Genomic DNA, 23,780 nt, shown 5'->3' on the forward strand with positions numbered 1-23,780 from the left:
ATCCCGGACCGCTCCACTAACGGCCCTTATGGTCGAAGGATCACCCCATGGTCATATCACTCTAATCATTTGCGTAGTCAGGGGTCATTCCACTGTCGATCCCTAGGCCAACTCATGGACAATCTTTCGATCGAACCACAACCAACCCTCAGTACACTCATTCCGATCATGCTGTCCATTCCAATATCGACCCTCGACTCGACTTACCCGCTAATCCACTTATTACCAGCCCTCGGCTTCTTAGGCCCGAAATCGGGGATGTCACATTAGGTGAAGGTATCGGGCTTCTACTGCGCATTCCCAACAAATGGTATCAGAGCCAATGGTTGATTGGTGGGCCCCCAATCTGTTCCGATATTTGGTGAATATCTCAACAAAGAAATCTCATAATCGACGCTTGTTTCGAGTGGAAATTGCCATCACGATTGGTCTGGCGAGAAGTAACTATGGATAGTTGGTCTGGTGACGCGAAATAGAGACTATGGGTGATGCAATCCCAAGTTAGCAGTTGATGATGGTTGTTGTGCATAGTTGCGGGTGCATTGCAATGACTTAGAGATGTTAAGATAAGCCGATGCAAAAGAATACCTAAATTAAGAGGGAGCAAACCTAGCACTGAGCTTACATGTGAAGGGAAGATTATTGAGATACACATGTGGGTTGTATTAGAGAAGTCTCACATTGAATAATTGATATGGTATTGAGCAGTTAATATATCCTAATTGGCCCATAATTCAATGGTTTAAACTTTTGAATGAAGGTGGGACTTGAGCCCCCTCTTGACGATCTCCCCAAGTGAAGGTATTGGGCTTCTGCTGCGAATTCCTAACACATGAGTGGCACGGGATGCTCAAATAGCTCTGGATGAACCACCGATAGTAATTGGTGAAGCCAAGGAACGACCGTAGTTCCGTTGCCTTGGTTGGCGGCTCCCACTTCGTAATGGCTTGGATCTTGGCCGAATCCATGCACACTTGTCCACTCCCAATAATGTGGCCCGGGAACGGCACTTCAAGCTGTGCAAAGCACACTTCTCGCGCTTAACATACAAGTCACTCTCCTGCAGTTCTTGGAAGACCTGCTTGAGATGCTCGATGTGCTCCTCGAATATCCAGCTATATGCCACAATATCATCTAGGTAAACCACAACAAATCAATCAAGTAATGGGAGGAGTACCTTGGTCATTAGGATGCAGAAAGTGGCCAGAGCATTAGTCAAACCACAAGGCATGACGAGGAACTCGTATGAACCGTATCGCATCATACATGTGGTCTTTGGCTCATCTCCCTCAGCAATTCACACTTGATAGAATCTCAATCACAAATCAAGCTTTGTGAACCACTGCGCACCACTCAGTTGGTCGACAAATGGGTGATGAGAGGGATCAGGTAATTGTTCTTTATCGTTAGCTTGTTCATGCCCGATAGTCGATGCACATACAGAGCAATCCGTCATGTTTCTTTTGGAATATGACAAGGGCACTAAATGGAGCCTCAAGGTTGGTTGTAGCCGACATTAAGCAACTCCTTGAGTTTGACAGAATTCGACATCTTTGTTTGCTATAAGTAATGGGATTAGCTGAATAAGGTATCAAAAGAACTACGGCATCTAGTCCGCGTCTAGTCCTCTCTTTCAACACTAGCAATCTTATAATCTCCGAAGGCTGAACTATATAGATCACGATTAGAAATTCTTCACGGATGCTGCAATTGGTACCTCTCATTTAAATAACATCACTTTCCCCCTCAGTACCAATCAGTTTGATTCTTTCACATAGTGGCTTCAATCAATTTTAGTGGTTGCGAATCTTTGACTTCTCATTCATAGATACGCTGAACACGATGGCAATTCTTCGTTAGATCGATTGCCAAACACCAAAGACAACTTTCCATGCAGAACTTAATCTTCATATGGTTGCTGATTCTGTGACATCAATGTCTGCAGTTTCATGATTCTTTCCTAGTAAGATCAGCATTCATTCAATTGCTTAATCACGAAAATTCTTTCTTTGACGTAGGTTGAACGAAAGTTCTTAAACTTGATTAAGAAGTTTCCTTGTGCCGAGTCTTCTTTTCCATGCATAAAATTCGTGCACCATCACTTCCCATATCGTCTACAGCACTTTATATTTTATATTTCCTTGCATCCAATCAGACAAACACGACAGGACTTAAATATGTAGCTTTGTTATCGTCAAAATCATCGAGTAAGAGATTTAGCAACAAGAATTTCCATTGTTTGATGAAACTCACAACGTAAAGAAAGTAAGACAAGGAAATAAACACAAATATACAGCAGTGCAGCGAGCGATAGATAACCACAAATTCAACTTAAAAGCTCACAAGCCTAACTATAGAGAAAAATCTCTAATTTTGTATTCTGTAAAATATGACGAAAGTCATATGATACATCGAAAAGATCAAATAAATACCTTTTTAACCTGTGTGACACTGAAATATCATAAGCTAGCCATAATCATGATAAGAATTCGGAAAAACAAACAAAAGCCTGATATAAAGAGGAAAAACAAACAACCGCATCGGCGTCATTCCTCTCCACTTGGGAAAAACTCGTCCTCTAGTTTCAAGCAACAAGTTCGATTTAGAATGCAAACGCAGGGTCGCAGTTCTCCCTGGTCCTTTACAGGACAAAAGGTGGATGTTGGGGAGATGATCGAGCTCAACTGTCCTTCAAGACAGGAAAGACTGGGCAAGACAGATCCAGACTAGGTTTCCTTGTTTGTTATTTATAACAAAGAAACAAATACTTAAATAAGTTGACAACATACATCTGCTATATATTTTGAACATAGTAAGAGTCATAAAGTACTACAAAAACCCCATGTTTTAGGTGAAAATTACCAAAAAAAAGTGCTAAACCTATTACAATTGTACCAATTCAATCTTAAATATTTTTTTGCGCCAATTGAGTCCTAAACCTTTTGTATTTATACCAATTCAGTCCATACGGCCATTTTGGGTCGCCTCGCCAATGGCCGGCGAGGTCGACTTGGCCGGCCATCGCCTTTGGCCGGTCGCCTCTGCCGGACCAAGGAAGAAGTAAGGAAAAAAAAAAGGTAAAAGAAAGAAATAATTAAAAATTCAAAAAAATATTAAAATATCATTAAAAATTGTCCACGTCAGCGCCGGTCGTGCCACGTCAGTGCTGGCTAGCCAAAATTGGCTGGATAGACTGAATTGGTACAAATGCAAAAGATTTAGGACTGAATTGGCAAAATTACAATAGGTTTAGGATTTTTTTGGTAATTTTCCCCATGTTTTAGGGAAAACAATTAGAGAGTGGATTTTCAACTCCAGAGAAACACAAACCGTGACAAGGCGTGAGCTGATAAGTTAAACCACCAAATAAAGGTCGGATACGAGCGTACTTGATTGAGGTATCAGAAATCTCTGCACGTCGTCCTTCGTTGTATCTATTTGGAGCGATAGACCAACTCCTCTTCGACCATGTTCCTCCAGTTTCTTGTTCATCTTGGGTACTCTTAATTGCACAAGAACAAGAAAACGTAGCTTTTATTAAAATATATAGAGGACAAACAATGTTGCTAGTTGTGTGGATGAAGTGTTTAGGCGATTCTTATGACAGAATATCATGCCTTCGTCTAGTCTTAGTGTACAAGGCATATAATTTTGTCGAATTGCCACATGACCGAATCAATCGGGAAAGGGCTATATGAATAGTTGACAAGTACTGCTCGAAATTTTAAACATCTAGTGTCAATTGGAGTTTGCAATCCTTTGAGTATGCATGCTTGGTTTGTTTATTGAAAATTTACAATAAACGAGAGTTTCGATTCATTGAAATTTGGCCAATTACATCTTTTTCGTTTTGTATTTGTAACAAGCTTCTTCTTAATATTTCTAATAATTTCAGATGCAGAATTTCTTTGTTATTTAAGAAAATTGAACCTAACTGAGTCTCAATAAAAGGTGGAGGTCGGGAAAGAGGAGAGCGATCCCAAACTGCCCTAATTTCTGAGGGAAGTTTCCGCTCTTCCAAGCCAGGCACAGGACTGCGCGGCCCAAGGGTTGGTTCGATTCAAGTGAAGGACAACGACACATTCCGCACCCGACCGAACTGATTCCTCATGTAACAGGTTGATCCCGCTCTCCAGACCCCTCCGGAACCGACTTAATGCCCACACCCGGGTCACAAGCTCCAGTTACGGAGCTCGGCAATTTTTGATCTATCTATAGACTATAGTAAAGCGTCCGCTGAAGACACATTCTGTCGGTATAGGAGTTTGGACAAGCATACACCAAAGCCAAAAAGCGAGTGCTCTTCTTCTCACCCGTGCCCAATTTGTTGCGTTTGTAACCCCAGTCCTTGTTCGTTCACATCGAAGAAAGAATCCCACACACCCACACAAATAAATAAGTGGAAGACAGCACAAAAAATTACCAGCTTTACATGAAATTCTGTATTCCTCCGGCATCTGCAAGTCCAGTAAATGCAGCAAAAACTTCTAGCCTTTCACTAGATCGTTCGGGTTTTCAAGAAACATGAGTTGTTTTGACGATGCTATAATGGACAAAGAAAGATATCTTGGGGGAAACAATTGCAAGAGTGGATTCCTAGTTCCGGAGAAACGCAACTGTGGCGACGCGTGACCCGACTGACCCACCAAACATGAAGGTCTGATACGAGCGAACATGGTTGATGTATCTAAAGGGAGGATCTCTGCACGTGTCATTGTCCTTTGCCTCTAGTTCCAACAGTTGACGACCTCCCCTTTGATTATAGTTCTCCACTTCTCGGACCAGTTCATCTTTGGTGCTGTTACACGAGGTGATGACCTATCATCACCAGGCATGGGGACAAAAAAGATAAGTTAACTTTCATCAGTACATATTTCTATGTGCAAAATTAACAACAAAATTAGCTATATGGCAGAGAAAACCATAAGTAATGATCAGCATGAACAGAAACCATGGTGTTCTAAGTGGAACTGTTAACTTGAAGATCCCTGTTTACGAAGGATAGGGATAACAGGACCTTTTAGTTGAAAAATATTCAATGAAACTAGAAGTACAGAACTACATAGGTAACAGATTCAGGACATTACCAACAACCCACCAGGAGCCACCAATCTTGAAACAGAATCCCAGTACATAATCCTGAAAACGAAGCATGTATTCAGATCTTAATAGGGAATCAACATACAAGTATATGTCAACTCTACATGAAACACAAAGGAATGTCAAAGTATTTTGCTGCTTACCTTTTAATATTGCCATCAGGATGCAATCCAATGGCATCTAGTGTGCCTTTGTCCACGACAAGCTGAAACTGCTGATCCAGCTTTGTTTCAAGAATATCATCAACCTAAAGCCAAAAGAGAGGAAAATGAATACAAAAATGACACAATGCTAATTAAATGCCTCGGTAATGCTCCATGCCCATCCTATTAGAGAAACTACCTTTAAAAATTTCTGCAACTTGTTGCATAAATAAGTCACAGACTGAGCCATGTATTGCTGTACCCGTTTCAAGTACAACCAGACAACATAAAAAACAACTCAATATAAGACAAACAAGAGAGAATAAAAGAAACATAAGCAAATTGCAGAGCATGATGAGGCTATGGAGCAATGGTTTCTTGGGAAAGAGCTTGGCATAGTCCTGGAAGCCCAAGCACATACCAGGGCCCCTCATGCAAAATAACCCAGGTAATTCGAAGAAGAGTTGATCAAACCATTCAAAAGACTCTTCAGGCTAATATCTGCCTTTTGGCTAAATAGTTTGCTGCCACATGAAAGGATATGGAAAACAGAGAACAACAAAGATATAATTATAACTTTACCAAAAAAAAAAGATATAATTATAATGGGTAGTCAATCCATGTGATGTAGTATTACTCAACTGTCTTCTTGCTTTGATAGTAGTACCTACTTAGTTCCTCTTTATCAATTATAGGCAACATTGCAATCACCACCCATACATTTGAAAATCAACTATTGCACCAAAACTAATGAATAAATGGATTAGAGATCTTCAAAAGGGGGATCCAAAAATATGAACCTCAGTATATACAAATTAACCCATCAAGTAGTCGACATCTACAAGAAGCAGGATACCATCCATTTCACTTGGGCAAGGAAAGGAGAAAAAGAAACTACAGTGGGAACTCAAATTGTATGTCCAAAGAGTTTTGTGACTGTCATACCAAAAATTTAATATTGGGAAATCCATCCCGAACAGCCAACCTCCGAGCTAGGTCAATTGCCCCGTCACTATAATCAACTCCAGTCAAGTCAGAAAACCTGAAAAGGAGGAAGACAGATTAAGTCTTGGTCAAGGATCTAGGGTTAATAATCCAGGCAAACTCCCTGTCCTGAATGCATACCCCTGCTTAGCAAGCTCCTGAAGAAGCAAACCGTTGCCTGTTCCTATGTCAAGTACGCTCCAGCCACATAAATGTTTATCTCCTTCTTCAGCGGATTCATATTTGACATCATCAGCATCAGTTGGCAAGTGACCTTGGGCAATTTGAATGCAGAGATTTGTGGTCCAAGTAACTACTACATCCATAACATCTGCACCAAACCTTCAACATACCCAGCTAGTCAAACAAATTAATTTGGAAGAAAAAAAGGAGGATTTTATGTCATAAAAATCTTCAATTACCTACCTCATCATTTGTTCACTACTTAGCATTATAAATGAACTTGTGAAGCATTTGCAATTTTAGGATTGGTTGTTATACATAAATGCTTTGACTTAGAACATTAAATTCTAGGAATACAATGAAGAACTGCCTAAATACAACACCATGTAGTTCCAGGCATTGCCACCATTACAACAAACTACAACGCAAGGGGAAAAAGATACATGAGCCCAATTACAGTTTCTCTCTGACATACTAAGAAATACGCCATCATTAAACTTTCTTCCGAGTTCAAAGTTATGAGTGAGCACCAATATAACATCAATCCCCCTAATAGATAATGTTTGGGGTTAATCAATTTTCTCCATCCAAGTTTACCATATAAGGTTATTGTCAGTACAAATATTAAGTAAATACAAATGACTATTCGCTCAAAGTATGAAAGAAAAGAGAATGTGTTCTGCACTTTTAAGTACAAGAAATGCTCACCAAACTTCACCCACATGACCATGCTCACGGAAGTTCGTCAATTCATCTGCATACGCAGCATCCCAATAGCTCTGAAGACCAAGCATTGAGCTTACCCCATCAGCATCGGGTTCTTCCTTGTCCGAACTGTTAGCACACGTCCAAGATAGTTAGCATTCCACATTCGAAGATTTTCATATATGTTGTTGCTGAATGGAGTATAAACTAGTAGAAACAAAAAAAAAAGGCAAAACTAATTCAAAGTAAAGCTACCAATTAGCTCATTTCTATACAATAGTACCAAGAAAACGGAAAACTTTTAGTCAAAGTAGAGCTATCAATTAGCTCATTTTGCAACTTTTCAAGAAGCAGTCAAACAATCCTCTCTTCTTCAAGAATCAATATTGGGAGCCCTACACTGCCAATCATCTACTCCTTGGGTGAACACCAGTCATTTACCTCCAGTTTATAACTGCAGAGCCGCATTCAAACAAGATATTGATCGTACCAAGAAAAGAATTCATTCAAACTGACATTAACCAGAGAAGGTACAGCCCTCCAGCCAGTAATTTCCACGGAAAGATTTCAAACTAAGTCAGCATTGCGTTTATACATAGGCTCCACAAATTTCGCACCTTGCAAATTCTGAGTAGCCGGTGGACCAGATGTTGGCCCTCCCTCGCATGCCCTTACAATTATTATTTTTTTTTTTCGTATTCACCTCCGAGGAAGCATCTCAGAGGTTTTTCCTTTTGGGTGCAAATCTCAGTTTAGTCTCACACCAATTCATAGAGGAAACTCGCATACATGAGAAATGCATAAATTCCGCAAATTTAAGCATCATACAGACATTAACGCGGAACTCATATAACTATCTACCCCAAATTGACAACTGAGGTTAGGTTAAAGAGAAAAGGAGTTTGTGCAGAGTGCCATCATAAAAAACTACGAACCCATCTCCAGCAGCCGCAAATCCACCCGAAATCGTCAGTTTCGCGGCAACACAGTCCGATTCACTAGCTCAACGCTAATTCAACAAGTCAAGAGCCACTTCGATCATCAACACGTAGAGCAGCCAACATTTCCACAGGACATCTGATAGCCCCCAAAACGATACGGGAAGAAAAAGGAGCAGCGAAAAGGCCCGGAAACGAAACACGGAGCGCGAAGAGGGGAAGGAGGAAGAGCGCGAGACCTGTAATCGGAGGCGGCGGCGCGGAAGTTGCCGGAGGTGAGGAGGGCCTCGGCGGCGTCGGCGTGGCGCTGGTCGTCATCGAGGGTGCTGCCGTACTCGCTCTTGATCGACCAGGAGTCCGCCGCCACCGAGCGGTCGTCGTCGGACACGAGATCGACCGACGCCGGGCCGGGCCGGGCCGGCTGGGGCGGCGGCGGCTCGGGGTCCTCCGGCGGCGATCTGATGCCGGCCATCCGATGCTCGCTCTCTCTCTCTCTCTCTCTCTCTCTCTCTCTTCCTCGGACTGTTGTATTACTCGTGGGGGTTTTGGACATTTTTGAACCTGCGAGTACGAGATTTGGATCCACGTTCTCAGAGATCCGGTCCGGTCCGGTCCGATCCGGCGGTGCTGACTCAGCGGACCGGACCGGACCGGTTCGGGCCGGAGCCTGGTAGAAGCTTGGGACCCGCACGGCCATCTCGAGGGCGTAATTGAACCGAGCCGAGGCGGAGAAGAAAAAATAATCACTTTAATAATCGAGTCAAAATCTCGAGCTTATCAAGTATTTTTGTCACGTCCATTGCTGATCTGATAGACCAAAGTAAAAAAAGCGCATATTCAAATTTATTTGAGTTGTGGCGACAAAGAAAATCTGCTTTGATGACCCATGTTCTTAGGGTTAGGCGATAATAAGCACATTGAACTGTCATGTGGTTTTGACCAAAGAAAAAACTATCATGTGGTTGAGAGCACTCACAAATTAGGCACAGCAGACGAGATTATCAAGGGACCACTTGGCTAATAGTGGATCACATTGGCCTCCTCTTCAGGCTCTGTAATAATCTGGTCCAATGAGAGCAGGGAGTGATCGTCGGGCCAAAGAGCCTAAATAAGGAGCGGCTCCTGGTAGGCTTTTAGGATGGTGAAAGGGGTAGGAATGAACCGAATTATGTATCAAATATAAGGAGAATAATTCTAATGTACGTGTGTTTATGTGTAAAAAACTAGAATTAACTCACAGAAGCATTTTTTGACGTAACGGCAAACTTTGCTTTGAAATTCCAAAGTTGAGCAAGCCCAAGCTAGGGCACAACCAAAATGAGTGACCTTCTGGGAAAGTGAACGCATATACGCTAAAGGACAAAACTGTGAGGTTTGGTATGAGACTGGCCAAAGTAAGCAACATCTCGAATGAGTTAATTCAAGGATGTCGTAAACTCGCTATGTCAAAAGTGAGAGAAATCCCATCTCCCTCGAACCCTTTTTCGCCCCATGTCGCCACGAGCATAGGACTTCAAAAAAAGGATCCTATCAACTCATCTTGACCCCGGAACAAATCATGCGGTCCGTGCAATCGTACACATGGTGGAAAATTTTAGACATTAGATTGGTCCATGCTTGCTAAAGAAAAGCTCGTTTATAATAGTATTTCAAGATTTCGTCATTGAGAAAATCACTTTCCATTTCCAAGATAATAGTATTTTTGCTTGGAGATGCGTATACGCATGTATAAGTACAATGAAAGATATAACCAAAGTGTCCCCCAATAAAAGGGAGCAATGATGCGGATGAGAACCATTATATTTTTTTGTCTTAGCAAGCGAAGGACGGCGTGTCATTTTCCAGCAATGCCAAGCCATGAAAATGGCCATGATAAACTTTATTCATTGCTTGATCATGGGTTAATCGTCTCCCTTTTGTCCATGAAATGTCTTGTCTTATATCATCCACATTCATTATTCACATCACCATCAACCTCAAAAAGGGAGATCTTATTTATGAGGTTGGGGGACAAGCGCATTAAAAGCCCTAAAAATATCACGAAAGTACAATCAAGTCCTTAAAATTGTCGCAAAAATGTAATCAAGTCTTAAAATTTATTTAGTTGGTGCAATCAAATTCTAAAACTTGTTAACATTTCCCTTTTGTGAAGTTAGAATGACTTGATTGCACTAACTTGATAGGTTTTAGAACTTGATTGCACCAACTTGACAAGTTTTAGGAATTGATTGTAGTTTTTGAAAGTTTTAGAACTTGATTATATTTTTGTAACAAGTTTTAGGACTTGGTTACACTTTTTTAATATTTTAGGATCCTATTACACTTTTATGATAAATTTTAAGACTTTCGATATACTTATCATTGATGGGTTTGCAACATGTTTAACCAAGAAGTCAAGGGAACATGGCTAAAAGTCAAAAGCCTTTTGTTAACATTAGTTGTGGCGGCGTACTTGCACGAAATTGAGATTCCCATCCCTATATAGTATTAAATCTTGGGATAAGTGTATTAAAAGTCCTTAAACTTGTCATGAAAGTGCAATTGAATTTCAAAACTTTCAAAAAGTGCAATCAAGTCTTAAAACTTATCACGAAAGTGCGATCAAGTCCTAAAACTTTTGAAAAGTGTACTCAAGTCATAAAACATATCACGAAAGTTCAATTGAGTCCTAAAACTTTCGAAAAGTGCAATCACAAGAATGACTTGATTGGATCAATTTAATAAGTTTTAAGACTTAATTGCACTTTTTGAAGTTTTAAGACTCATCGTACTTTCATTATAAGTTATATAACTTAATTGTACTTTTCGAAATTTTTAAGGCACAACAACACTTTCTCGACAAGCTTGACAACTTCTGATTCACTTATCCCTTTAAATCTTTATGAATTGCTTTTAGTGACTATGCGAGAAGCCAAGGGAACATGGCTAAAAGTCAAAGCCATTTGCTAAACTAATAGTTGTGGCGACGGACTCGCTCGAAATTGAGATCCCCGTCCGACAGTATTAAATCTTTTGTGAATTGCTTTTAGCGACGAAGCCAAGGCCGTTCCTAGAAGTCCGCCAGCCCATTCTTAAAGTAAAAGGGCTCTAGGGACAATCGACCGTAATGCAGCCTCCATTATTGGGGTATTCACCTTGGTCTATGCACGTTGGTCTCTCGCCCGAGACGTGCTCTATTCAGCGGCCTTCTTTGAGAGGACTTGGTATATGCTATTCCACTTGTGGACTAACTAATCATATTTTAGCAGGACAATGATACAAATGGTCCCTGAATTTTGATCCAATGTATAATGTGATCCATGAACTTTTAACCTGTTTAGTGTGGTCCCTAAACTTTAGCCTAATGTCCAATGTTGTCCCTAAACTTTTTTTTTGTTCAATATAGTCTCTCGACTTTTGGTACATGTCCAATATAGTCCATGAACTATATGAAAATGTTTAATGCAGTCCCTGATCTTGAATTAAGAAAATGACTCTATTGAACTATTTTCATATAATTCGGATACTAAATTAAACATGTACCATAAGTTCAGGGAACAAATTAAATATTCAGGGATCACATTGAATAAATTTAAAATTTAGAGATCACATTATATATTGAGTCAAAGTTCATGGACTATTTATTTTGTTTTCCCTATTTTAGCTGAGAGTGAGAGGCCTGTGCACAAGGATGATAGCTTCTGTTAGACCGTCCAATGGACAACGCAAACAAACAGATGGACTTGTCATATAAGAGTATCTGTTCACATCAAACGCAGTACACTCCGGAATCAAGCGACTGTGCGCTTCAGGAGGATGAACAGTTCGCCGGGTGACTTGTACCCGGGGTCCGATAGCATGGAAGACTCTTCGATCTTCTTCTCGAACCGGTCAAATAACCCGTCCACTATCTCGGCCCCGAAATGCTCCTTGATGAGCCCCTCCAGGAGCGCCCTGAAGTACGAGGTGACCATGGACAGCCGCTCTGTGATGTTCCCTCTGTTGATCTTGGGCCGATCAAGCAGCTCGATCCTCTCGATGCTGAACGAACCGTTTCTCTTTATGACTGCTTCCAGCTCTTGCTGACTAGCATAGTATCTGGGGAGGTTGAAAGAGTCCACATCGTTTTCACTTAGCAACCCCTAAAGCCAAGAAAACAAGTAAGATTGATCATTGAACGCAAATTCGAAATGAACTCGAGACATTCCATAGAGATGGCCTCAATGTACTCAACTTTCTGACCAATGTCAATGGAAGGCGCAGACTCGGAAGCAGATTTCGTACCTCAATGGCCATGTCGATGAGGCAGGAACCTAGGACTCCACCCATTGCTATGAGCGTGCATTGCTGGGCAGTTGTCCCGTACAAGAGGCACGGAACGACAAGGGCCATAAGCCCTCCGCACATGAGCTCTTGCTCTCTGGCTCCGAGGAAACGCTCCAAGTCTCTTGCAAATTGAGCTGCGTACGCCTCATGGACCTCTGGAGGGCCGTATGCATAGTCGATCCTTCCCTTGTTCCATGCAGGCGAGTCCTTGTCCACCACTTCTTTCGGCACTTCTGTGAGCCAGTGCAGGGCGTAGGAGCAGTGGATAATGTGAATCGAAGCCTTGGGAAATAGGCGGCCATGAAATCCTCCGGGGACGCCAGCCACAAAGTAGTGCCGGTCACAGGGAATCAATTTGAAGAGGGTGTTGAAGTCGTTGGAAGTGAAGTCGTTGAAGAACACTTGGAACTCGGTGGTCTCAGAACTGAGGCCATCAGAACTGAACTTGACTTCAAGGGATTCAATAATGTTCTGCACCGCAATGAAGGTGTTGGGCCCGACGGAGCAGCCTAAATCTGCGATGCAGAATGTGGTTGAGGCTGCCAAAGGAGAAACGAATCGTTTGGTATCGAGCTTCTCGGCGATGGACTCTTTGATCAAGGCCTTGGCGGCTTCTACTCCCCATTTCTGCAAAATTTCTACTCTTGATCATAATCCTGGTCAGTAAACACTCTAATCGAAAAGAATTAGTTCTTAATAGGGCATCAGGAACTTTGATGGTTGAACATAAAGAAGACACATAAGATGATTATTAGCCTGATAAAGGATGTCATCCAGAGAAAACAAAGCTGGAAAACATTGCCATAAAGGTGAAGAAACACATAAAGCTGCAGGTGAAATATGTTGGCCAGAATGCACTGCCTGAAAGGTGGAGTTGCGGGTGTAACTGTACAAGCCATCTCCTCCATTCGCCGGAAGTGATCGAGTTGGTACACAGGCCATCTCTCTCTCTCTCTCTCTCTCTCTCTCTCTCTCTCTCTCTCTCTCACATGTGGACACACACAAGGGCACTTTCCACTGGACCTGCTATATTAGGTCTGTCATGATATATAAGCCAAACTGCATTTTAGGCTCCGAAGTAACCGAGGCTGATTGCTCAAGTTGAATGAAAAATGAAAAAGATCGTTAAAAGATACTTGTTAATTGATTTAAAAAAATGAGCAGAAGTAGTTAATTCCTAAGGCCGGCCAACAATCCTTCAGTACAACTCACACTTTCTTGGCTGACAGTAACCTATGTCCGGACACTTGCATTCACCTTCTCCTTCTGATTATAAAAATAGGGTGAAATATACCAAACCATTGAACTATTTAGGCATTCCTGTCTTTTAGTTGGTGAGAATCAAGATCATCAGATTCCAGACCTAGACCAGGTGAGCAAAAGTGATGTACCTTCTGATATTGCTGCACATTCCAAATCCCACAAACCTTATGATGGATCTTACATGTTTCTGAACCAAAAAATATATATCAACTCTGCTTCAAACTCCGCTTCTGAATTCGGCAGATTGACTAGTTTTTCGCAGTTTGAGTTTCTTTCTTAAGATAAAACAACTGTACATTCCTCATTTGATCTGTATTAAAAGAGAGATGGGGATGATAATTGTTTGCAGAAAGGTCGTCCAAATATTAGAGCCCACTTTTCAGTAAATCCCTTCCTCTAGAACCAAAAAAATTATCAGGAACTTTGGCCCTATACAAATTTCTATGCTACCAGAATAAATGAGCATTTGCATCTCTAATTAGACCTATTTCTTCTTTTCGTTTCATCAGTTTCCTCAATAAACTGCAAAGCACATTACTTGAAAATAATACTAAATGCTTGGATCATAATTCAACTCCTAATTACACTGACCAAAAGAAATCTTAATTAGATATATACTCCTTTTCCCGCAATTAGATTGGGATTTTCCCACCAAATCTGGTTGGAGACTCAATCCTCGCTGGCTCTTAACTCGAGTTATGGACTGTACTGGACTATGAATATGGCCTTTAAAGCTCACAACAGTCTTACAAATAGTACCATTACTCATCATCTTGCCCTAGGAGCTCAAAGAAACTCAATAAAGTTCAACAATAGATGAATAATTCTGAAAGTTGGCATCAATTGAAAACAGACAAGAACAAGGGAATTGGCCGTTAAGCCCTATACTTCTTTCATAGGTGTAACCGCTGGTTTCCGCTTTGTCATTTAAGTAACAGCTATCCATTCAGCAGACTACTATTACTAGGCCAAACTTCTTCGCTGATGTGCTCAGAAATTAGATTCTTACCAACAGGGTAAGTGGCACATTGTTGCTCACACATGAATCACAGGATAGCAAAGGACCAAGAAGAAATTTTAAATGCAGTTTCTCTCTTCCTTTCACGTGATAGTTAATTTCTATGTTCTTGCTGGACACACCTAAACAAGGGAAATTCTCATGCTATACAGGGAAGCTGTGAAGTTTTGTTGAGATCAAGATGATGGGTCAGTTGCGGCATGAAGAATCTACTGATGACTTTGACATGCAACTTATTGGAAACTTTCTGAGCTTTGCTTCGAGGGGTGATAGAGTAGGCTTGAACCAGATGCTCAGGAAAGGCATATCTCCTAACGTCCAAGACTATGATAAGAGGACTGCTTTACATCTCGCAGCGAGTGAGGGCCACGCTCCTATCGTTGAGCTTCTTCTTCTTTACAAGGCTGATGTTAACCTTCAAGATCGATGGAGCCGCACTGTAAGCTTCTATCTAGCGCATCATCTCTTGTTGATAACTGATTTGTTTGTTGTTTTCTTTTTCTGAAGATATCGTGCTTGAAGTTAAAAACCATCATGTGTCTATTTTATGTTCTTTATCAGACTAAAACTCTATGATTTTCTTACCTGAAGCCCTTGACTGATGCGAGAAGTTATGGACACCGAGATATTTGCAGGATCCTGGAAGTGAATGGCGGCATAGATTTCAAAAACGATCAACCAATGGTAACTAGCTTAATCTCTACAGTAAAGTTAGTTCATAAAAAATATTTTCAATGTGGACTTTATTACTTTGTTGAGCCAAGTCCTCTAAGCAATGTGCCCGAACATGGTTGATATCTCCAAAGAGTACCCTGTTAGCTTTTATTAGAGAAAATGGATGCAATGAATGCATCTAACCCCGTAATTTCCATTTTGCAGACGGTTCGACATGAATCTGATTTGAATGAAGTGAATATCGATATCACAGAACTTAATCTTCTGCATCCTTCTATTGTCAAACAGGTAGGAGCCTCCATGAACAGATGTAAGAGGTATCTAAAGAGGCCATGTTCAGTACTTTATCAAGCATATAAATCACGTCTGAGATTAGCTAAATCACATTAACTATATTACATGGCAAAACTACCGACAGAGTGTGAGTAAATGACTGCAAATATTCAGGTATTAATTGGTCATTAGCATTGTTTCTGCTGCAGGGTCTATTTGGCAAGTCTGAGAAGGTCAAGTGGCGTGGAACAATGGTCGTCAAAACCATAGTTGAGAACCAAATCTGCCATCCTGTCAAAATGTGCGTAAAAGCTTCAGTTTTTCTCATCTTCCTTGGACAGTTTCGTGAATTTATTTCTCTCTGAGGATGGAATTATGCAAGGGGACTGAATTTTCCTATTTCAAGAATGATACAGGAAATTATCAGCGAAGGACAACACTCTCTTACGAGAACTCAGGCACCCCAACATATTGCAGTTTCTTGGTTCAATTGTGCATGGAGAGGAAATGATTTTGATCACTGAATATTTACCAAAGGTATCATCAAACTTTATCACTCTACTTCTCAAATGACCCTCCCTCTGTGTTAAACTAATTTTCTTTTTTTGTGCATGAATCTTCATTTACTACTTGAAATTGTGATATCCCATCTCATTATCTGTTAGAATTCTGTTGTTTTCAATGTCTAGGAGGCTCAATGAACAAAATATTATGCAGACAGTTATAACAACTGAAGAATATTTAAGATCAAATATAGAACTCTCCTTTTAATTAGGGTTTGCATTGTACAGTGAAGATACTTTTGAGCAGACCAAGGCTTGAGCTCTTAGGAAGCTACTTCACTCATCAATCTTTCTTTCAACTGTCCACTCACCTTGCTGTTCCAAATGTGTTTCAGGGGAATCTTGAGGACATCGTGGAGGGGAAAGTAAGAATAGAACTGCACACTGCTTTGCAATATGCGCTGGACATAGCTAGGTGAATGAAGCTTTTCTCTCTCTCAATCTTTTTTCTCACTGGAAAATAAAATTCATTATTCTGATATTATTTCAGCTGCGCAAACCTTTTGATACATTAGATATCTTAGGATTCCACTCTTATTTACCCTTCTAAGTGGCTAGACTATTCAAATTCATGATGTTCAGTGAAAGCAAATGGTCTGAAACTAGTACTGTGAAGCTTTGGAATTTTAGCTGTCTTTTTGTTTGCGGTCGAATCTGATGGCCAACTTGTAATGTTTCTGTTTAGAAACTTTATCTTCTCTATGCAACATCATAACCGTGCTTATTTCTGAAACACAAAGCTAAAAACGTACATCATGTGCTCAAGAGTTCAAGACTTGCTTGATTGAGGACTCGGTTGAAGCAGCATAAGCATATATAGCTAGTAATTATGCTGATAAAACTGCAATTCAAGTGTGCTGCAAATTCACCGACTTAAGTTGCATCATTCAAAAAGTAAATTACACAACCACCATAATACATTTATCAATTTCCAAAGTAATTTGCAGGGGAATGAATTATCTCCACCAGCATAAACCCTTTCCTATAGTGCACAATCATCTCCATCCCAGGTAAGTATGTTTCTGGGCCAGGCACTGCATTTGCTGAAGTGATGTCAGGTATTGAAACTTAGGACACAGTTAAGATCAAGTCAATTCCTAGACTTTTTTTTCTATTACAACACTTATAGAGTGATGGTGGAGAACTTCTTTAAGAATAATTAGACAGAGCACAAGCTAAAGTGAAGTCTTAGCAGAAGTAATACAATATGTAGCATCACTGAATGCCCTGGCTTTGTACCTCATCAATTTTTAGAACCAAGAATTGTTTTGAAGTCATGTCCTGACCCTGTGTCAGTGTATCTCACCTATGCTTCCTCCCTTTGTATATAGAAACCTGTTACAGGACGAAGGGGGACACTTAAAGATTGGTGAATATTGGGTCCCAATGTTATATGAGAAAATACAACCTAATCAAGAAACCGGTATGTGACCAAGTATTTTTAGTTAAGTCAATATTAACTTTACCGCTCCTCTTATCAAGTCTTCTGCTTCACAGGTACAAGAAAGGATGGCTCTGGCCACAAAAGAAACCCATCGGGCGACATTAAGAAAGATATCCTTTTATTTGGTATCATAATTTATCAGGTCAGCAAACTGCATATGACAAGCGCAAATAGCTTGTAGCATAAGCAGAAAAAGTAGCTTTTCTTCCATAAATTTATCACCAACTACTTTTAAGCATCGGTGACTGACAAACATCATTTTGTTGTGTTTTCATAAATCTTGCCACTCTTTTTTTTCTCTTCTATTTCCCGCTAAGTCTGTCGCATTGTCTAAGCTTACAAGAGTTATTTCCTGTTGGGGATTATACGATTGGAGAGCAGATGTTAGAAGGAAGGCACCTGCCAAATAGTAAGAACTCTGATGCCATGCATATCGAGTATGCTGATTTCGAAGTGAAGTTCCAGATGAGCAAGTGTCCGAAAAGAATTCAACAGTAAGTGAAGCCAGTTATGCATATCGAGTTCTATACTGTCCAAGTACTTCATTTCGCTTTATGAGTTGCATATCGAGAAAACTTATATTTTGCAAATCAGAGTTAAGCACTTACATCTCTTGCTTCCGTGGTTAGACAGTGATTTTGACTGATTAGCGAGTCAATAGCATATAAAATATCCCAAAGAAGTTGCCGAAATAAAGTATCTTTGATTTTTCATTGCATCTCTCAAGATTTAGTATGCTTTCAGAGTATTTCATGATTAGGTCCAGCAAAGGCAAGTACACATTGAATGCAATGCAAACAGACTGGTTCACGAAAAGTAAAGCAACTTTGACCTCTAGGATAATCCGCATGCTTATACATCAAGGTGTTCTGCAACATCAATGTGGCCTACAAGCTGAGACGTTCATTATACTCATTTTCTTTAGTTTCGATTGCAGATTAATCGAGGAGTGCATAAGTAAGGATCCACATCAAAGGCCTGACTTCATAGCTGTGATCCAAACACTTGAAGAAGTTTCCTCGAGCCTCACGCGGCCCGCATGCGTCTGCTGAATTTGCAGATACACACCTAACATGTGGATGGTGGACATAGTAAGGGAAATGTTGTTTTCTGTTACTCTACCACGGCAGCGTGAACCAAAGAAAAAGACTTGGGTAAAAAATAATTGCAGAAATAAAACCTGAATACAGCAAATTTTGGCGGTGTGCCTAATTCACGGTGAGAGATCAATGAAATAGTTCTACTATGATTGGCGAGATGAAATTACAATCGTTCAATCACACTATTTCAGTCCTAGATTAAAACCAAATTCACAAGAACCAATCACAAGAAAGGAGTTTTCTCACTCTTAACCCTCTTGGGTGACCGGTAATGGTTCTCAGTGCTCTCTGTCTCTTGCAAGGTTTTACTCATAGTAAGCACACTCACTACGCACACCAGACATTTATGTGCAAAAAACTACGAGTTCGCTGACCTGGACATAGACTTCATCTTGAATAAGGAAAAGAAGTACAGTGGGAAATCAATTTCCCTTTTTGCATCACCCACGACTTTGTCAACCAGAGTCCAATTTAGACTTTCCTAATATGGGTCGGGTCTTCTTGCAATTCAATTGCGGATCAAATTTTCAAGTCAATGGAGATTAATTTCGAGCCACAATCAGTACTTTCTTTAACTAACAACTTAGCATGCTTTATAGACAACGATCCAGGCCGTCCTTTATCTGACTCTAGCTGAGGATTGCCTGATTCGAATGGTTAAGAAAAGAAAACTAAGTTTGTCAAGAAGGTTGGCAAGTCCTTGCCTAAAAGGTTCTTGTTGCCACATGCTAGACGATCATAAGTATCTATTACGTGGATCAACCATCCCAAATCTTAGCCAAACAAAGGTAAAATAGGAATGGGATGCCAATTCCTTTTAGAACCACACATGATGTAAACAGTTCAGGAAACACGAGGTTCGACTGTCCAATCAACGTGAAAAAGGATCCTCATCAAATACATCAGCAGATCCTCCAACCTATAAGAAGTTACTGCAGACAATGACTTAACAATCACAAACATTTGGTCCAGAAACGAACACAATCAGATATTCTCCTGGATTGAAGGCACTTTCGAACGAGCATTGCCGGGTGCATTTGTGGAGCCAGGTTACTGCACAATCTGTATGCCATGTCCTAATGAAAGGCACCCTCCCTTTCACGCAACTTGGATGACATTAGAGGCGCATAGGGATCTTCGGTTGGATCCACACGTGGAATGCGTGATCCTTCAGCTATGGGGCGACATATTAGATTATATCTAGAGTTTGAGCCGTGTAACGAAGTTCAATCCAAAGCCTGGCCATGTGTCATTTAAATTAGGAAAGTTCTGATTGGACTTATGGTTGACCTGACATTTGAAGTAACAATAAATCCTTGTTGGAGCTGGATGATTGAGTCGGCAAAAAAGTACGGAAATTGATTTCCACTTTGAAATCGATGAACAAAGAGTTTCCTAGTTTAATATAGGGTTAATACCACGAAAAATCCTAAACTGGAACATCTGGAACAAATTTACCCCAAACCGGTACATTCGTAACTAATTTTTTTACCACAAAAAACCCCAAACTTGTATATTTATGACAAATTTACCCTCTGTTAAATTAGATAATATCACGAAAAATCACAAACTATTACACATGAATTGAGGGTAAAATCTCGAACTGGTACACCCGTCAACTGCTATGTATCATTTAACTCAAAATTTGACAGTAAAATTTAACGTAAACTGACGAAGGATAAATTTGTCATGGATGTACCACTTTAGGGTTTTTAGTGGTCAAAAAATTAGTTTTGGGTAAATTTATCAGATGTATATCACTTTGAGGTTTTTCGTGGTATTAACCCTTTTTGTATATACAAGCTTGTTTTGGTGCCGAACATCCCACTGAGATCGCTTGTCTTATTGAAGGTGAAAGTTTGGAAGCTAAGAAGTAATTCTCCGTGATTTATTTTTTTGAGAAGTTATGTTAAGCTAAACACCGTGAATTTTGGTGTAATAGACTTGTAAGCACTTGAGTAAATGATTGTAACTCTGTGACTCTTTGATTGATCAGTGAATTCTTTGCGGCTGGCTCTTTCCGTGGAACAGCTATGATACCCAAATCGAACCATGTAAATCTTTTGCATTCTTTATCGCCTCTTTTTAATTTCTCTGATAATTTTGATCTCTTCTGTTAGAGTTGAGTTACATAGCTTCTTCGTTATTTAACAACATATTCATTTTAGTTGATTTTGCAATATGAAGACACATTTCATTGAAATCCCATCGTACAATATAATAGATTTGGTTTTGAATTTGGCTAACGCCGAAAAAGTCCTCTTCTTTCAAACAAAATAACGGGTGCTGAGTTGCTTTTCTTTACTTCCGAAGAGAAAAGAATAGTTTAGTGCTTTGAACGTTGTTTTTGTCCCAACACAAGCTGCCATCGGTCTCGTCATACGTGCACTGACCATGTTGATCATATAATCTTTCAGGGGACGATGATTAGTCAAACGCAACTTGGAGACAAACTCAGGAATAATGTAGTAGTTGCAAATTGCCTCTTCACTCACCCTTTTTTAAAACTGTTGCATCCAGGAGCAGACCTGAAACTGACCCGAAGAGCCATGGAAGAGGCGCCGGAGAGCGAGCACATAAAATGGGTGTTAACAAGAGACCTGTATGTGCAAGAACTGAAGAAGGCTACTCGCATAGCAGCTCCAATGGTGGTGGTTTCGGTGTTGCAGTACCTCGTGCAACTCGTGTCAGTGGTTGCAGTCGGACACCTTGGCCAACTCTCGCTATCCAGCGTTGCCATCGCCACTTCTCTGGCCAATGTCACCGGCTTCAGTCTCCTTGTAAGCCAATGCCATTGCTTAGTAACTTGGTCACATTCTTAAACAATAGAAATCTAAGTCGTATTGGATATTCCTAACAGTCAGGATTGGCTGGCGGACTCGAAACTCTATGCGGGCAAGCTTTCGGTGCCGGGCAATTCCAGAAACTCGGAGCTTATTTTTTCAGCGCCACCATGTCTCTCATTCTCGTTTGTCCTCCAGTTTGCATCCTCTGGATTTTCACGGACAAGCTCCTGGAACGAATGGGCCAAGATCCTGTAATCTCACTCGAAGCCCGTAAATACTTGATGTGGCTCATTCCTGCGCTGCTCGGGGGCGCGATCCTCAAGCCGCTCGTTCGGTTTCTCCAAACTCAAAGCCTGATACTTCCCATGCTCCTCAGCTCCTTCTTGGTCCTCTGTTTACACATACCCCTTTGCTGGATTCTTGTGTACAAATTGGAGCTAGGAAGCATGGGCGCAGCCTTGGCCTTCAGCATATCGACTTGGTTGAATGCAATGCTGCTCGGGTTCTACATCGTGTTCTCGTCAGCATGTGAGAAAACCCGTGCACGGTTCAATAAAAACGCCTTTCATGGAATCCTCGAGTTCTTCAGATACGGAATTCCTTCTGCTGTAATGATATGGTCAGTCTCTCTATGTCCCAGAAAAGAGAAACTTTCTTGCTGTTTCATCCTCTCTTCAATTGTTTCTCGATGCCTGTTCTTGCAGCCTAAAATGGTGGTCGTGTGAGCTGCTCCTGTTGTCATCTGGCTTTTTACCAAATCCAAAGCTCGAGACCTCGGTTCTCTCCATATGGTATGGTATAAAGCAGTTCAGCAATCATTTTTACACAAATCGGCAATCTTTCTGACTGTAATAATCTTAATGGTTCAGTCTTACGATCTCTACATTGCACTTCACTGTGCCATATGGTTTTGGAGCTGCTGCAAGGTAAAACTCGCGTTTCTCTCCATCCCTAGTAAGGTACAGTCACAAGAATGTTAGGTAAATTATGTTTCAAGTTTTCAATGGATTTGGTTTTCTGAGTTTTTGCAGTACTCGGGTCTCAAACGAACTCGGAGCAGGGAACCCGAACCGGGCAAGGGTGGTAGTTCTGGTAATATTGTCTCTAGCTATTATTGAAGCGGTCATTGTGGGAATTGTGCTCTTCTGCTGTCGTTATGTACTGGGATATGCTTACAGCAATGAGAACGAAGTGGTGCATTACATTGGAGTCATGACTCCTCTTATTTGTCTCTCCATTTTCATGGACAGTATACAGGCAGTCCTATCTGGTCAGCTCTTACATATCTCTATTCCTTCCATTTTCCTTCTTTCCTCCTTTGAGAAACCGTACTCGTTACATCTCGGGGACATTCTCTCAGATATTTGTCCTCCTTGAATGTGGTTCGACCCTCTCTACAGATTAAGAACTTCAATTTTTTGACCACCAGTTGAATTGATTTGATCATGTTTGATGAATCAGGAGTAGCCAGGGGAAGTGGATGGCAGCGCATAGGAGCATACGTAAACATCGGGGCGTTCTATTTGATAGGACTCCCAATTGGACTAATTCTCGGTTTTGTCCTGCATCTACGAGCGAAGGGGCTTTGGATCGGTGTCATATCAGGAACCGCCGTGCAATCGGCCCTCCTCTCTCTCATTACTGGAGCCACAAATTGGCAAAAGCAGGTGCTTGCTCAAAAAGCTCCTGTAGATGGCACGTTGTTAGATTTTGAAGTCTGCACATCGACATGACATATAAACGAAAAACCCACTTCCACTTTCAACAACACCTTTTGAGCACCCCCTTTTAGGAACAGCCTACCTGAATCCGGTCAGGGATCATAATGTCTCTCGATCTAAAGTTCAATTGGGAGGAAGAAATTGCGCAGCAACACAAGTTTAATATGTCCTCGTTTAACATGCCGTGAACTTATGTTGCAGGTGAACGAGGTCAGGAAGAGGATATTTGCACAAAATCCTCACCAAGAGCAATGTGACCAGAGGACTAGGATTATATCTGCAAGATAAATTGCGAATTTCACTTGCTGCGTTTCCCATCAATTGTTAACAGGGAATAGTTAGTATTATTAATCAGATGCGCTTACTTTCCGTGGAATTCATACAGTTGGTGTAATTTTGAGTTGATTCCGTGTGTATGTGCAGTAATACCATGGATAGTGTTGTCATTACATTGCGACCCTACTTGCACAGTTGTGACTACTGTATCTGTACGTACTTGATTCTGATTGTGTCCTTATACGTATGAGTACACGATAAATGGATGAATGATCAGAAATCGATTTGCAAGAGCAGGGGAGA

General features: G+C 40.8%; 4 protein-coding genes across 4 annotated transcripts; 2 read left to right on the forward strand and 2 right to left on the reverse strand.

The window, feature by feature from the left end:
• Positions 1-4,427: 4,427 nt before the first annotated feature.
• LOC115674059 (uncharacterized) lies at positions 4,428-8,579 on the reverse strand. The gene is made up of 7 exons (XM_030596381.2): positions 8,293-8,579; positions 7,119-7,244; positions 6,369-6,569; positions 6,189-6,285; positions 5,244-5,347; positions 5,088-5,139; positions 4,428-4,818 (listed from the first exon to the last, which is right to left on the reverse strand). Exons 1-7 carry the CDS (start codon positions 8,523-8,525, stop codon positions 4,597-4,599), a joined length of 1,035 nt encoding a protein of 344 aa, XP_030452241.1. The 5' UTR covers positions 8,526-8,579; the 3' UTR covers positions 4,428-4,596.
• Positions 8,580-11,823: 3,244 nt separating this feature from the next.
• Positions 11,824-13,300, reverse strand: LOC115674077 (loganic acid O-methyltransferase-like). Its single transcript, XM_056320114.1, has 3 exons — positions 13,217-13,300; positions 12,317-12,985; positions 11,824-12,174 (listed from the first exon to the last, which is right to left on the reverse strand). The coding sequence occupies exons 1-3, from the start codon at positions 13,298-13,300 to the stop codon at positions 11,824-11,826; spliced, it is 1,104 nt and encodes a 367-aa protein (XP_056176089.1).
• A 1,523-nt stretch (positions 13,301-14,823) lies between these two features.
• Positions 14,824-17,768, forward strand: LOC115673950 (integrin-linked protein kinase 1-like). Its single transcript, XM_030596213.1, has 9 exons — positions 14,824-15,078; positions 15,231-15,323; positions 15,519-15,602; positions 15,797-15,888; positions 16,004-16,124; positions 16,486-16,565; positions 17,098-17,160; positions 17,482-17,573; positions 17,737-17,768. Exons 1-9 carry the CDS (start codon positions 14,824-14,826, stop codon positions 17,766-17,768), a joined length of 912 nt encoding a protein of 303 aa, XP_030452073.1.
• Positions 17,769-21,243: 3,475 nt separating this feature from the next.
• Positions 21,244-23,489, forward strand: LOC115673923 (protein DETOXIFICATION 14-like). Its single transcript, XM_030596189.2, has 7 exons — positions 21,244-21,474; positions 21,555-22,099; positions 22,185-22,271; positions 22,350-22,406; positions 22,512-22,750; positions 22,942-23,147; positions 23,403-23,489. Exons 1-7 carry the CDS (start codon positions 21,244-21,246, stop codon positions 23,487-23,489), a joined length of 1,452 nt encoding a protein of 483 aa, XP_030452049.1.
• Positions 23,490-23,780: the final 291 nt, after the last annotated feature.

This window comes from Syzygium oleosum, unplaced genomic scaffold (assembly GCF_021117445.2).
Source record: "Syzygium oleosum isolate NSW1041296 unplaced genomic scaffold, Sole_v2.1 Sole_v2.19, whole genome shotgun sequence".
Taxonomy (NCBI): Eukaryota; Viridiplantae; Streptophyta; class Magnoliopsida; order Myrtales; family Myrtaceae; genus Syzygium; species Syzygium oleosum.